Source organism: Pangasianodon hypophthalmus, chromosome 25, assembly GCF_027358585.1.
Source record: "Pangasianodon hypophthalmus isolate fPanHyp1 chromosome 25, fPanHyp1.pri, whole genome shotgun sequence".
Classification (NCBI taxonomy): domain Eukaryota; kingdom Metazoa; phylum Chordata; class Actinopteri; order Siluriformes; family Pangasiidae; genus Pangasianodon; species Pangasianodon hypophthalmus.
The window spans coordinates 7,585,158-7,599,084 of NC_069734.1; the positions used below are offsets into that span (position 1 = coordinate 7,585,158).

Genomic DNA, 13,927 nt, shown 5'->3' on the forward strand with positions numbered 1-13,927 from the left:
TATAGTGCACTATATATATGCTACAGAAGCCTGTGCGTGCTCTTATAGCATCCCCTAGAATACTTAAATGTTCTACGACTGTGTCTCTTGGGGAACCCTAGTGTTTCAATATCAAAACAGACTTCAAATAGAACCCTTTTTTGAAACCTAAAAACCCTTAACTAACTCTTTAAGAAGACTTGAAGATCCTTTTCTGTGTTCTAAAAGTGTAGTGTATGTATACAGATTGAAGGTGTAACCATTTGTCTAACCAACTGTGACAGTCTTGCTTGTGTTGGTGACATTCTGCCATTCACTAATGGTTTTTTAATTGCTTAATATTTATATGAATGCATATTAGCTGCAGATTTTGATACATTTTACAGCTGATGATAGGAAACTTTCAAGAGTTTTACCCAGAAGGATTTTCTTAATGTTCATAAATAGGCTAGACTCCTCACTGCTTCCTCACTGTTACTTGTATGTGGAAACAATTTTATTTTATGAAAAAAAAAACTTGTTTTTAAATTAAAATGATTTATTTAAAAATGCATTTCTACATAGGCATCAACACATCACTAATTACATTTGTCTTATAAACAGGTTTCAACCAGCAGCACATAAAATGTATTTCAATAATGATCTTAAGCATGCTGTGGTAATAATTATTTTAAAAAAAATTAATCATTGCAAATATTTCTAGATTTTTTTGTTTATAAGCTATAGGTGAAATAACTAAATATATTCTAGTACCTGCATCTCACTACTACATATAATTATTAAGAGCTGAATAAATTATTTGTTAGTCGACTTTTGTTTGTTAAAGATCTCATATATGTGTTTAGATGGTGTGGATCTTCATGACTCTTGTTGTCAGAAGTTCTGTCACTAGCCATTTTATAAGCATTTTATAAACAGTATGCATCAGTTAGTATGATTGCAGGACCTGATGACTTAGCAAACACTTTGAAAACACTTTGCATGCTGTACTTCATTATATAGCCACTAGATGGCAGCATTGTTTTATTATTAGCAACCAAAAGTAAAAGCTATCATTCAAAGTCAACTGAATTACAAATAAGGACAGTAATTGAAAGCTCTGTGACTCCATTTGAATAGTATAGACTGTTCATTTGTTTCATAAAAGCTCTGTGTATATGCTCAGGTCATAGAAATTGTGCTGATAATCCATGTATTGTTGCCTATCAATTCATACTGGACATGTGCGGGTCTGCATGAAACCTGTTCAACTCAGTATTTCCTTATGAAGGTTTTTTTTTTTTTTTTTTTTTTTTTTTTAAATCCTTGAAGTTACTTGCTAACCTTCATATAAAAAATTAATCTTCAGAATTTTTAGGTCTCATTATAGTAAAACAAGACGATTGAATTTATAGATGTTGTAGCTGTTAATGACTTTTAATATTTTATTATTTTACGACCAATAAAGTTATCTCATGTATGCTTTCCAATGTTAGGAGATGTGTTGAGTATGAGATTATACTCACTCAGTGGTAGGGTTCTACATAGAACATTTAAATACTTCCTTCAGAAGAATGTAGGGAAAAAAATCTCTTACCACAGCTAGGATTAAGGGATGTCATATGAGCTGTCATGCTCCACATAATTACCAACAATAAATAAATTATTAAAATTGTGGTGTTCTGTCAGTAGTGAGGTTAAAGTACACAACCTCACCACGACCTACTGTGTAATGTTACTTTCTACATGCACTATTGATCTGTAAAGTGATTTTGGTCTCTGAAAAAACAAGTGTGTGGTCAATAGATAGCGGCCTGGATTTACATTATATTTCAGCATATTCTAATATATGCACTATTACAACTAATGATGAATATTTACGTTCAGTCAGTTGTGTGTGTGTATTGTCAGAAATAAGACAAGGTTACATCTATGTAAAACTATACAGAGAGTTTCCCTATTAGAAAAGCTTCCAAGCGGGACACCTTTAAGACTTTAAGGCCTCTTACCTATCTAAAGAACCCTTAATGAATCATTTCTTTCTTTTAAAGAGTGTAGTGTTACATAGATATTGACTTAGTTCTATGCCAATATCTTAGTTAAATCTATACAAGAGATTAAAGATCTAATGGAACTTCTGTTTATTTAATAATGAAGAAAGAAATCATTTTATTCTTGAAAATACACTTCAAAAGTCATAGTACACAGCCAAGTAATCACATATATGTAGATTAGTACCATTTGCCCCAAGTCTGAGCTATGTATCTGGGAAAGGTGGACTAAGTGCTTGGTCAAATTTATTCTGTACACACAAACATGGTAAACATCTTTAATTTAAGGTAGATTCAATTTGGATTAGGTAGGTCTTTATCATTTCTCATTTAAAGTGCTTATACAGATACAATCCATTCGGGAGAGCACATCAGTGAATCAGTTTGGAATAAATACAACATAAAAACACACAAATAGTGACCATTTAAGAATGTCGTGAGATTTCACAATTCATTGCACAGTGCCACTGTATGTATTTGTGGCATTTTACGGGAAAAAAAGCTTTGAATGAGTTCATATTAATATTCTATTGTACATATATTTAGAACAATTCCACTCTTTGACTCTCATCTCATTGTTCTGCTGGCTTGCTCGATTCAGGGAAGAATCGTCCATGTCCATTTCATGTCTTTTTAAGCAGAACTCAAGAGATGCCATTAGATCTTTTGAGAAGGTTGCACATTTTCAGTCCGCGGAAAGTTTATCGAAGAGGTCTTTTGGTTTTCATGTGTGTAGAATCCGTCGTAGTCCTCCAGTGTGGGGATTCAGATTAAGGTGGCAGTAGAGGTGGTTTAAAAGTGCACGTCCCTGTGCAATGGCGTGGAGTGAGCATCTTGCAGGAGAAGTGGTGTAGAGCGTCGTGAGCTTCTAGGGAAAAAGAGCATTTAGTGCTACATATACAGGTGAGAGAAGCAGAGAGAAGACACCACGAATATCCATTTATATAAATAAAATACTGCATATGGTGTGCAGTGTAGTGTAGCATAAAGATCTTACAGCTTCATAATGGGGATACAATATTTACAAGACATATAAGATATACAAATACTAAAATTAGTGCTATTATTAATAGTAATAAATGTTCTGGGCATTTATACTACTGCAATCATCTCTTGAATTTACAACTGCCACTTTTACAATCAGAATCATATATGTTATGACTGATTCCTAATCACACTGGACCCAGTTTCCCAAAAGCATTATAAAGTTAAAATCATCTTAACTGGGAGAGAGAGAGAGAGAGAGAGAGAGAGAGACTTCAATGTGAAGCTCACTCTACCATTGAATGATGATGTTTGTGTTGTGATGCTTTCGGGAAACTCAGCCCAGCTCATTTTGTTCTTTTTTCATTATTCATACATTATTACACAATCAGCAAATTATAATGAAAGAAAAGTAGCACTTGCATATTTCTTATTTATCTCATTTATTTGTTGTTAGGGGCTCAGGGTCTCCAGGTATGAGTTATGAGTTTTTGCTGTTGCGTATTAATAGAAATTACCTTTTAGCTTCTGCTGAATTGCATATCGAGCTTTTCTCTCTTGATCCAACTCGTTGCACAAAGTGTCTAAAATAAAAAAACAAACAAAAAATTAATTAATGAAAACAAAGAAAAATTTTAAAGGACTAAAAAGGTGATGTGTAACTTACATTATAGATAAAAAATAATATTAAATTCTCAGTTACCTAAAAGGTTTTAATGAAAATGATTTGCCAGTTATTTCCTACAAGCTGCCTTGTCCAATGTTTATATTCTTCATGTCAAGTAGATCTTTATTATCATCACAGTTATAAATAAAAACCTTATGAATAAATAACCTGTCTCCTGGACCCAAGGTGCAATAAATTATTATTGGCTCGATATATTTTCATTTATTTTCATTTTAATTGGCTTTAATTGACACAAATAGTATTGTTTTTTTATTTGATGATGACGCTCTATTTGGCCTGATGATGCTCTATGATTAGTTCAGTTGAGTTTTTGCTGCTAAAAATATGCAAGTGTCACTTTTAAACGTCATAACTTTTTATTTCCCAAACTTCAGTGCTCACCTCTGACTATTTGCAGCTGCTGCACCATCTCCTCTCGGTAAGACAGCTCCCTCTTCATCTGGTCCTGAAAATTATCTGGTAAAGTCAACATGCACAGAGTCACTACTCAAAAATAAAGAAATCAATCAATAAAACTCACTGCATGAGTTGAACCAGTTAAGTCTACAGTGTTCTTGAAATAATCCAGTTTGATCTAAATTACCTTTTAGATTTTGAAACTCTCGTTCCATTTTCTTCCTGAGCTCCATTTGCTCCACCAGCTGTTTCTGGAGTTCCTCTATGAGAGAGAGCAAAAAAAAAAAGCATCACTAATTAATTAATAAAGCATTATCACTGCTACAGCGATGGCCTTCGGAGAAGGAACAAAAAGAACTTCATGTGTTATAATTAAAACCAAGCTTTTTAACGCATTTTCATGTCACGCTTATATGCTCTTAAATATGCATTACGGAAAACGAGCAGTTCCTAAAGAAAGGAGGCGCGCGCGCTGGCTGCGGCGTTGCGGCGCGTGAGCTCGCGGTAATAATAATGAGGCCCGCCGCCTCGGGCTGTGTGCACGCGACTCTGCTAATGCATATGCAGTTCAAGGGCGTTTTGGAATAATGCACACTGGCTTCATTTTCTCTTTTGCTTAAAAATAACACAAAAACACTAGACATTTAATATAAAAAAAAAAATCACCGTGGGACATGGAACAAACCTCTGTGGAAAAACGACAATGACTCTGATATCAGGGCTTGGATTCTACAGATATAATATTATTATTATTATTATTATTATTATTATTATTATTATTATTATTATTATTAGATCTTAATGCAAACTCGTGTATTTTGAACTCTTCAAAATATTTATTAGAAAAATTTAAAACAAATGTGTATCAACTTACCATCGAAAATAATAAACATGACAAAATGACTGAATTAGGCAAATGTAACCTAAGTGGATAAATAAATATTATACAAAATAATTGCATATGATTAATAGGAATTATATTAAAATGCATTACTAAAGCCTCACCTTTCGCCATGTGCTCGATATTTTTTTCAATTAACTGGAACCTGCCATCAGCCCTCGATGCACCTTCAACTGGAGAGAAAAAAGAGAAAGACATGGGCTTAAAATATGCAGAGATATTAATTCAGAGATCAGAGCCTCTCATCTGAATGCATTCTAGCGAAATTCAGATCAAATGAAATCGAAAGCAGGAGGTAAGTAACGAGCTACTCACTCTCAGCTTCTTTAGAAACGCTGATCTGGTCGTGACGGGATTTCTGTGATTCCCAGTCATCCTCAAGCACAGCAGCATGACTGAATCTGTGTGAATCTGCAGCCACAAATGAACAATAACATACACCTGAGATTGCATTTTATATATATAACATATATAACAAATATCAGCATCTAAATGTGCAGTGTTGAGTGATAATCCAGACAGCATGCATTGTGTAATATAAGAGGATATATAAGGGAAAAGGTTTTACTGTGGGATTCCTGGATTGGAGGATATTTAGGTGCTGGAACAGGTGGAGAGTTCAGTGAAAGCCCTGCGTCCTTTTCAGCAGCACACACCTGCCAAAACCAAAACCCAAGCACCTAATTACAAATAAACACAACCCCAATTATGTGCAATCTTCTTATTCTCCCCATCTTTTGCAGAAGAGGTGTAGGTTATCATTAGTGCTCAAATCCACAAATGATCCGCCAATATCAGGCACCGCATTAAGGCAAATTGTTCATATTGAAAGTTAAACTGGAACAGAGGAAATGACAGAGAGAGTAATTTGCTCTGAGGACCCTGGGGAGCCTTTTTCACAAACACGTTCCTGCCCGCCGGCCAAATAAATTAGATCTGGCCATTTATTCTAAACTTTCAATTTAGGACAATTAGGCCTTTGTTTTCCCCCTTTCTTTGTTTAAGAGAAGAAACACGTGGACATCACGAACAGCCACATTTGAGGAATAAATATCACTCACTGACGTCAGTGCTGAACACTGCATACAGCAGTGACAGTGTTTAATAAAGACCTATAGTTTTTAATTATATTTTACAGAATTGCAATGCCACATACAGTTTAATTAAGATATATGAATTAAATCTTACAGTTATTCTGTCCAGTGTTGACCAACTATAGACTTAAATAAAAACTGTAGATTTTAATGAAACAGGCCAATTTCTGGTATACTCTGAAAAATGGTTTCACAATCTTTGGGAATTATTAATGAAATCTTTTTTAACCAAATCTTTGTTAACCTCAGAAAAGATCCTCCATTAACCTTTTAAGAGAGCATAATAATGATACATACATTCATATATATATATATATATATATATATATATATATATATATATATATATATATATATATATATATATGTATGTATATATCAAACAGTATCATTACATATACCAGAACCTTTAATGTGTATCTTTCACCTGGTTATGTGTATATAGTCTACATTTAAAATGATTTACATTTAAAATGAAGGTGCATAATGGGACCATAAATACCCTTTCAGAGTAAGGTGCACTGTATGCAGCTTTGTAGGTGTGAGTTACATGTGAAGAGAGAACCAGCCCTGCAGCTCAGACAGCTCAGTTCCTTTATCTGAGTGTGTTGAGTGTGTTGAGTGTGTTGAGTGTGTTCATGTAGAGTATCAGGTGAATTTTCACTCTTAGGTTCTCTGTCATACTCACATCATATGTTGGAGTGTCGTTACTTTTTGGCGCTCTATCACTCAGCCTGTCTTCATCCGTGTCCTGGTGTCTTTCCTCTTCCTCTTCCTCTTCCTCCTCTTCCTGTCTTCTTTCCCTCACTTCTTCTCCGTGACCTGCCCGGGACACGATCTGCCTCACTGGACTCTGCCGGTCCTCCACAGACAGCTGAACGGACTCCTCGTCATCATCATGTGTCTCCTGGTTGGACTCCACGTCCACTTCCGGTTCTCCTCCGCTGTCGACTTCCGGTGAGGCAGATCTGTAGCTGGAAGTCTCGCTGACAAAGTCCGGGGACAGGTGACCCGCGGGCGGCCCCGCGTACGCGTCCCGGTTGCCGTAGAGCTTGGCTATGCTCTCTGCGTCCTTAACGACGGGCCTGAACGCGGAGACGTAGTTAGACTTCCGTGGCGGAGATGTCGCGTGACCCTCGGTCGACCTCAGCTCGTCGGCGGATTTGTCCTCGAGCGACTGTGAGCTCGAGCAGCGCTCGTTGTCTCGCGGAGTGCTGCTTCTTGGACGCTCGTGCTCGGCAACATCCGTCTCACTCTGGCGACTTCCGGTGAGCTCGTGCGGCTTTTGCTGTGCGTGCTGATAGGGCGGCAGGGGCAGAGCACCCGTCGTGGGCCAGAACATGGGGAATGACGGATACAGGCTGTCCTTCGTGCCGGCCCAAAACACACCCGGTACGCCGGTCTTGTTTTGCTCGTTTGTGCCGTCGTCTTTCTTTTGACACAAACCGAACGGGGAGAAGCCGTACGGATGTGGGAAGAGGGGCGGTGGGATTTTCTGGAGCATGCCAAAGCTTTTGCTGGGCACCGGAATGACCGGGTAATTGCGCGCGCCATTGGCTAGGCCGAGATTCGCGCGCTCGTCGTCGCAGCGTAGGGATTTGTGCGGGATTTCCGGAGAAGAGGCCTGCCTGACATGGCCCGGGCCTCGTGTTTTGAGAGGCGACATCTCGCACCCGCTTCCGGGCATCGTCCGTTTCCTGCTGCCCCCGTTAAACATGGCCTTCACGTCCTCCCAAGCGTGAGAGATGTCATCGGGCATGAGCTTGTCCGTAAGTTTCAGGTGGCGCCTCCAGGAATTAAAATTCGCTGCGTCTGGCTGTGTGTATTTGGACTCGGGCGTGCGGTGGGAGTGGAATATGAACTTGTTGGGAGAGAAGTACATGCTGCAGTACGCGCACTTGATGCACTTGGCGCGTGAGCTGTTATACCTGGCCGGGATGAAGTTGCCTCTGCAGCCCCACGCGCATTCGTGCGAGACGTCGAACGCGAAGTTCTCGGGTAGCTTTGGCGGCGTGTGAGCGCCCAGAAACGACTTGCAGAGCCTTTCTGCCTCCCGTTTGGTGATCATCCCACAGCGGCGCGAGGAAATGGGCATGGCACCGGCGCGCCTCAGGATCTCCAGCTGCACCGGAGTGCACTGCACGCACGTGATGCCGAGAGCGACGCGCCGGTTGTGAATTTCGTTGTAGCTGTAGCTCTTCAGCAGCGTGTTGGAGATCTGGGCCAGGCACAGCCGCTCCTGACCGTCTATGACCAGAGACACGATGGGGACACCGTACAGAGACGTCTCGCTCACTTGGTTGGGCTTCAGCGATGCGCCGCCGCCGGAGAAAGGAGACACATCCCGCTTAGAGAGCGGCGGAGAGCTGGCATCCGGGCCCGAGGCCAGCGGCGCGCTTATCGGCTCCATTCCCTGCAAATCTGTAGAAGAGTAGCATTAAAATGTAGCATCTAAAACGCAAATTTTACACCACAAATATTAGTTTCATTAAAAAAACATATTCGGCCAAATGAACACTGTAAGAGTTAATTTAGCACTAATTTAGCATTAATTTAGCAATTTAGTTATTAACACTTTTAACATCATTTTCCTTTATCATCATTTTTTTATTTCTTAGACGTAGTAGCTAATAATAGGCGAATAGTTAAAAACAAATAAAATAAAATAAAAGTTTGTTTAAAACAAATAAATAAATAAAAGCAAATACTGGGTGTTATTATTATCATCGTTATAATATTATTGTTGTTGTTAATGCTGTCTGTTTTGCTGTAATGTTATTATTATTATTATTATTATTATTATTATTAACACTACTACTACTACTACTACTACTACTAATAATAATAATAATAATACAGCAAAACAGACAACATTAAGAACAACAATATTATGATGATTAATAATATCTAGTATTTTTTTACTATTCGCCTATTATTAGCCATTTCTGCTGTTGTTGTTTAAAAATACTGTTATATTTTGTTTCCTGCTTGTTGTTAATGATTTTATCCCTTTATCTACTACCTTTTATCCCTGAGTTGTATAATTTCAGTGTATAATACACAGCCCATGACATACTATAAAATATGATCACATGGTTTAATGGTATAGTCTGTAAACTGCTCTTTTTTTTCTTCATTAAATTATCTCCTGATTTTGGATTGCCTGTTTGATGGTTTTAAATATTCTAAATTGTGAGAAACTCACCCACAAGGTCCAACACTGATTTTTACTAAAATGCATCTTACAGAATAATAACACAAATGACTAAAATGAGGAAAATCGTCTCATCTTTGGGAGTGTGGTTAAGAACCCCGTTAATTTGCTTTAACAGTGGAGTAAGGCAGCCTGGCAGGCAGAGTCTGATCTTTACTCATTAGGACACTACAGAAGAGTTGTGTATATTGAGTCTAGTGAAATATTTTGTTGCCTTGTCATCTGATGTGAGCAGAAATCTGACCAGTCTGTCCGAAACGAGCTTCACTCGATCTACGCACTGTTCTCCTTTCACATCCATGCAAACTGTTTACACAGAGTTGTAGCAGTGAGGAATAGGGGCTGATGACGACATTCCCCCTGCCATAATGCACCCAGAATAATCAGATCCGAGTGGAAACACTCACCTTCTTCACGAAAGCAAAGCAAGAATAAATGACTTGATCTCGCCGAATTATTGCAAAGAGCAGAGCAATAACCTTCCTCCAGATGTCCAACACCGCACTGAGAGACGCGCAGTAGAGTCTCCCACTTCTCTCTCTCTCTCTCTCTCTCTCTCTCAGAGTAGTAGGGCAAACATTTCCATTCGTCTCAGAGCATCGAGCGAGCGCATGGCAGTCCGGGCCACTTCTTGTCAGACTGAATGAGGGGAACAGACGAAAATAAGGACAGGACACACCCACAGAGGCACGAGCCACGCGGAATATTAACCCCTTTAGCGCCGGGACAGGTGGAGACAATGCGCGCGCGCGCACGCGACATCAGCTTTACTACTACAGATAGATAGATAGATAGATAGGCATACATTAACAAGAACAAGAACAACAACAACAACAGTAACAATAATAATAATAATAATAATAATAATAATAATAATAATAATAATAATAATAATTATTATTATTACATATATTAATAATTATTTAATATATTAAATATATTATATGATCCTGCAATTATTAACCAAATAAACCGTTTATTATTGCACAAAGCCCATGAAGGACAAATCTTCTATAAGTGTAAAAATCACAAATGTCCAGTGCCCAGTGGTTTTTATTTTTGCTTTTCCAATGTTAAAATTCGTGCATGTTGCACTGACATGTGGTAATCACACTACAGTCTTTCATTACGAATTTGCATCGAAACTTTGCCCCCAGGCTGCCCGCGCGCCCCGGGGCACTTTGCCTAAACTGCGCGTGCGGTCTCGCGCTCTGCCGTTCCTCACGCAGGGCCCTATAGGTAAACGCTGCACATTTGTTTACCACCCACACCAGTGAGAGCGGATCCCGTGTACAAACACTGATATATTATAGCAATAGGCAGAGGGAAGTGGTGGAACCCTATATGTGCACATTAACTATTTAAAGCCCGATCAATGCCCTTCAGTTAACCCCAGCTAAAAAACTGACGCACAGATAGCGAGTCATGACGGAGTTAACACTGCATGAAAGTGTTCTTTCAGAAAAAAAATAACAAAAAACGAGGGGACATGAGATCCAACACAAAACAGGGATTTAAATAGCAGGCTCAAATTATTTCTAAACGTTAAATTACATATAATGCATTAGTATTATTAATGCATACATTAGTATTATTTATGCAAAAAATAATAATAAAACGAAGAATGGTAAGTGTCATGGATGAAGCTGTTTCGTGCATTAAATTCAGTAATACATCAAATTTCCCATATTAGTGATCTGGTGCTTTATTTTCAGTAGTCTGACTGAAAACACAGTTTGAATCACAAAGTCTCTGTTTAAACACAGTGTGAAAATGGACCAAGCAGCATCCAAAGCGTTTTATATGACAGCTGTGATGTTTAAACAGTGCAGAGTGAGACTCTCAGAAACAGGATGTTACACTACACTTTTCCTCGCTGTTACAGGCTGGGACCATCACAGCTGTAGGGTGCAGAAATGTGCATGCAGTGTGCCTTTAAAGCCTTCAAAACTCATTTCAGCTCATTTATAACAGCTTAAGCTATTTTTAAAGGTGGACTATAACCAAGTTTGGGTGAAAGATGCTTATTAAAGGTACAAAAGATGTTTTTGTACCCTTGGGGGTCCCATTCCACTATTTTTTTCAGGGTGTACAACAAAATTTTGTTTATTTATTATTTATTTATTTATTTATTATTAGCCTAAATAAGGATGTAAATATTCTGGGTTTTTTAAAATAAAAATTTAAGATGCTTGAGTTCATGGAAAATAAAAATATATAAATGCATATATTTATATTTGCATTGTTTTAGGTCATTTCATCTGGGGGTCACTAATAGAGACGGGATGGTTGTAAAACGTGCCAAGTGTCGCGGGGCCACCCGTCTGAGCTTAATGCAATATTGATGCTGAGGGAAACTTTAACCCGACTCGGCCCTGAGCGCGTCCTCTTTCACCATACAAGAGGCTTCGCTCTGCTCCAACAATAATTACAATTTCACACTGTAATTATTCCTTCCCTGTTAATTATTTAGAGCACAGGCTGACTGCGGCACGGCTACTGTTTATGGCGGGGAGACTAAGTGGTGTGAGGGAAAAATATATGTACAAAAATATAGCTACACATGTGTGTATATGTATGTGTGTGTGTTTTATCTATCTATCTATCTATCTATATATATATATATATATATATATATATATATATATATATATACACACACACACACACACACACACATACATACATACATACATACATACACATACACACACATATATAGATGTGTGTGTGTTTATATATACATATAAACAATATATAAACAAAAACTGTTAAATAAATGTGAACTTCATATACACAGTCCAAATAGTGTATATGAAGTTCACATTTATCATATATATATATATATATATATATATATATATATATATATATATATATATATATATATATATACATACATGGGTTGTGTTGCATGTGAAAGCCATACAGCATACAGCCATATAACACCATTTCTTCACAGAAACAGGAAAAAGAATATATATATATATATTTATATATGTGTGTGTGTGTGTGTGTGTGTGTGTGTGTGTGTGTGTGTGTATAAATATATATATATGATATATTTCTTTTTCCTGTTTCTATGAAGAAATGGTGTTATATGGCTGTATGCTGTATGGCTTTCACATGCAACACAACCCATGTTATACAAATGATACACAATATTCTGAAGTCTGAACCCTTCTGAAGTGTAAGTCTTCCAGTGGCTCATATGTCGTTGGCTATTTTTGTTCTGCTCCTCTTTTCCTTATGAATAATTAGCAACAAAGAGGTTAAGATTAGTTTAACGTGCAGTCCTTTTGTTTGCAACACGACATGGTTGTGACATGCTTTTAAGTAATCAATGGTTGTTTAGGGCACGTTTTAATCAATAGGATAAATATTGTATTTCAGAAACATCTGGCATTATTAGTTCATTAATACTAGATATTATATTACCTACACGAATAAATGAATTAGTGATATAATATGGTTGGACAAAGGTCAAGGAAAAATCAGTACACTGGGCTGTTTGTAGAACATAATTACTATAATATATAATTAAGATTTAATGTATGGGGTTATTGGGTTGATTAGGCGTATTAGATAAGGAGATTATAGATTATACTCTAAATATGTCTGTTTTTAGTTGTTACACATTTTATTGTGGTAGACAAATAGAGAAACTATTTGACACATTAAAATACTGTGATTAAGGACATTATTTAATTTGTACTTGATTTAGTCTACATTAATGCATCATGTACAGGGATGCTGATATGGTTCTGCAAATATGAGTGTATATGTGTATTTTTAAAGATGTTCAGAGACCCTATAGGGTCTCTAGTCCAGCTCACATACTACGCCCTAAATAGCACAATAACTAGCAGAATTCATTTCAAGATGCAGGTTTTTAGCAAAATTGAAAATGATTTATTGGAAGAGAAACATCTGCTCGGTTTGGAGAGCATTCTGCTCTGAGTGTTTTGACTAGTGGAGTAGGCACCCTTCTTAGGGCTCAGGAGAAACCCAATCCTTCCTTCTCATATCAGCCACTCAGGAGGCTTCATGTCCACTTACAGTTTCAGTGCATTGCTGCACAAGACTCAGACTTCAGATCTTCTGCATACCATATTACAGGCAAGAACATGGAGGATTTATATGTTGTGTCGGGTAATTAACCACTTCTGAAATCTAAAGATATGTGGAAAAGGTTTAATCCAGAGAATAGCTATATGATCTGCACTTGAGGAGAACTAAAGGGAAAACAAGCAGGTTATATAAAAAGCACAAGGTCTAGTTTCTGGAGGTCACAGGAGAGATTGGCACATAAATCAGTGCCAGAGTCATTCAGAGGGAGACGTTTAATAACCGGACCAGATGAAAGCCAGTGTAGTACAGTAACCAGCTCTATCAGCAGCGTCTAAAAGCCACATGACCCCAAATAAATTCCACTTTAGCACCAGATCAATCAGCTCCGTTCATATTGATCTCTCAGCCTGACACTCCTTAAGTCGCCTGGCCGCAACCTTTTTTTGTTTCGAATGAAAATAGCGTTTCGATTACTGTTTTTTTTTTTTATTAGGAAAAAGATTGCTACAAGAGGTTCTCTGTGGCCCGAAAATTAAGTGGTGACATTTTAATTACTGGACATTGATAAAA

The 13,927-nt window shown here is 37.6% G+C and overlaps 1 protein-coding gene across 4 annotated transcripts; it reads right to left on the reverse strand.

Annotated features, from left to right (window-relative positions):
- Positions 1-1,847: 1,847 nt before the first annotated feature.
- skor1a (SKI family transcriptional corepressor 1a) lies at positions 1,848-9,903 on the reverse strand. 4 transcript variants are annotated; one of them, XM_026937635.3, is made up of 9 exons: positions 9,694-9,903; positions 6,761-8,493; positions 5,547-5,634; positions 5,294-5,389; positions 5,083-5,151; positions 4,265-4,339; positions 4,063-4,137; positions 3,512-3,577; positions 1,848-2,874 (listed from the first exon to the last, which is right to left on the reverse strand). In XM_026937635.3, exons 2-9 carry the CDS (start codon positions 8,480-8,482, stop codon positions 2,780-2,782), a joined length of 2,286 nt encoding a protein of 761 aa, XP_026793436.2. In that variant the 5' UTR covers positions 8,483-8,493; positions 9,694-9,903; the 3' UTR covers positions 1,848-2,779. The 4 variants fall into 4 exon arrangements, with proteins under 4 accessions (XP_026793436.2, XP_026793435.2, XP_026793440.2 ...); XM_026937634.3 differs by having other exon boundaries at positions 1,848-2,877; XM_026937639.3 differs by lacking the exon at positions 3,512-3,577.
- Positions 9,904-13,927: the final 4,024 nt, after the last annotated feature.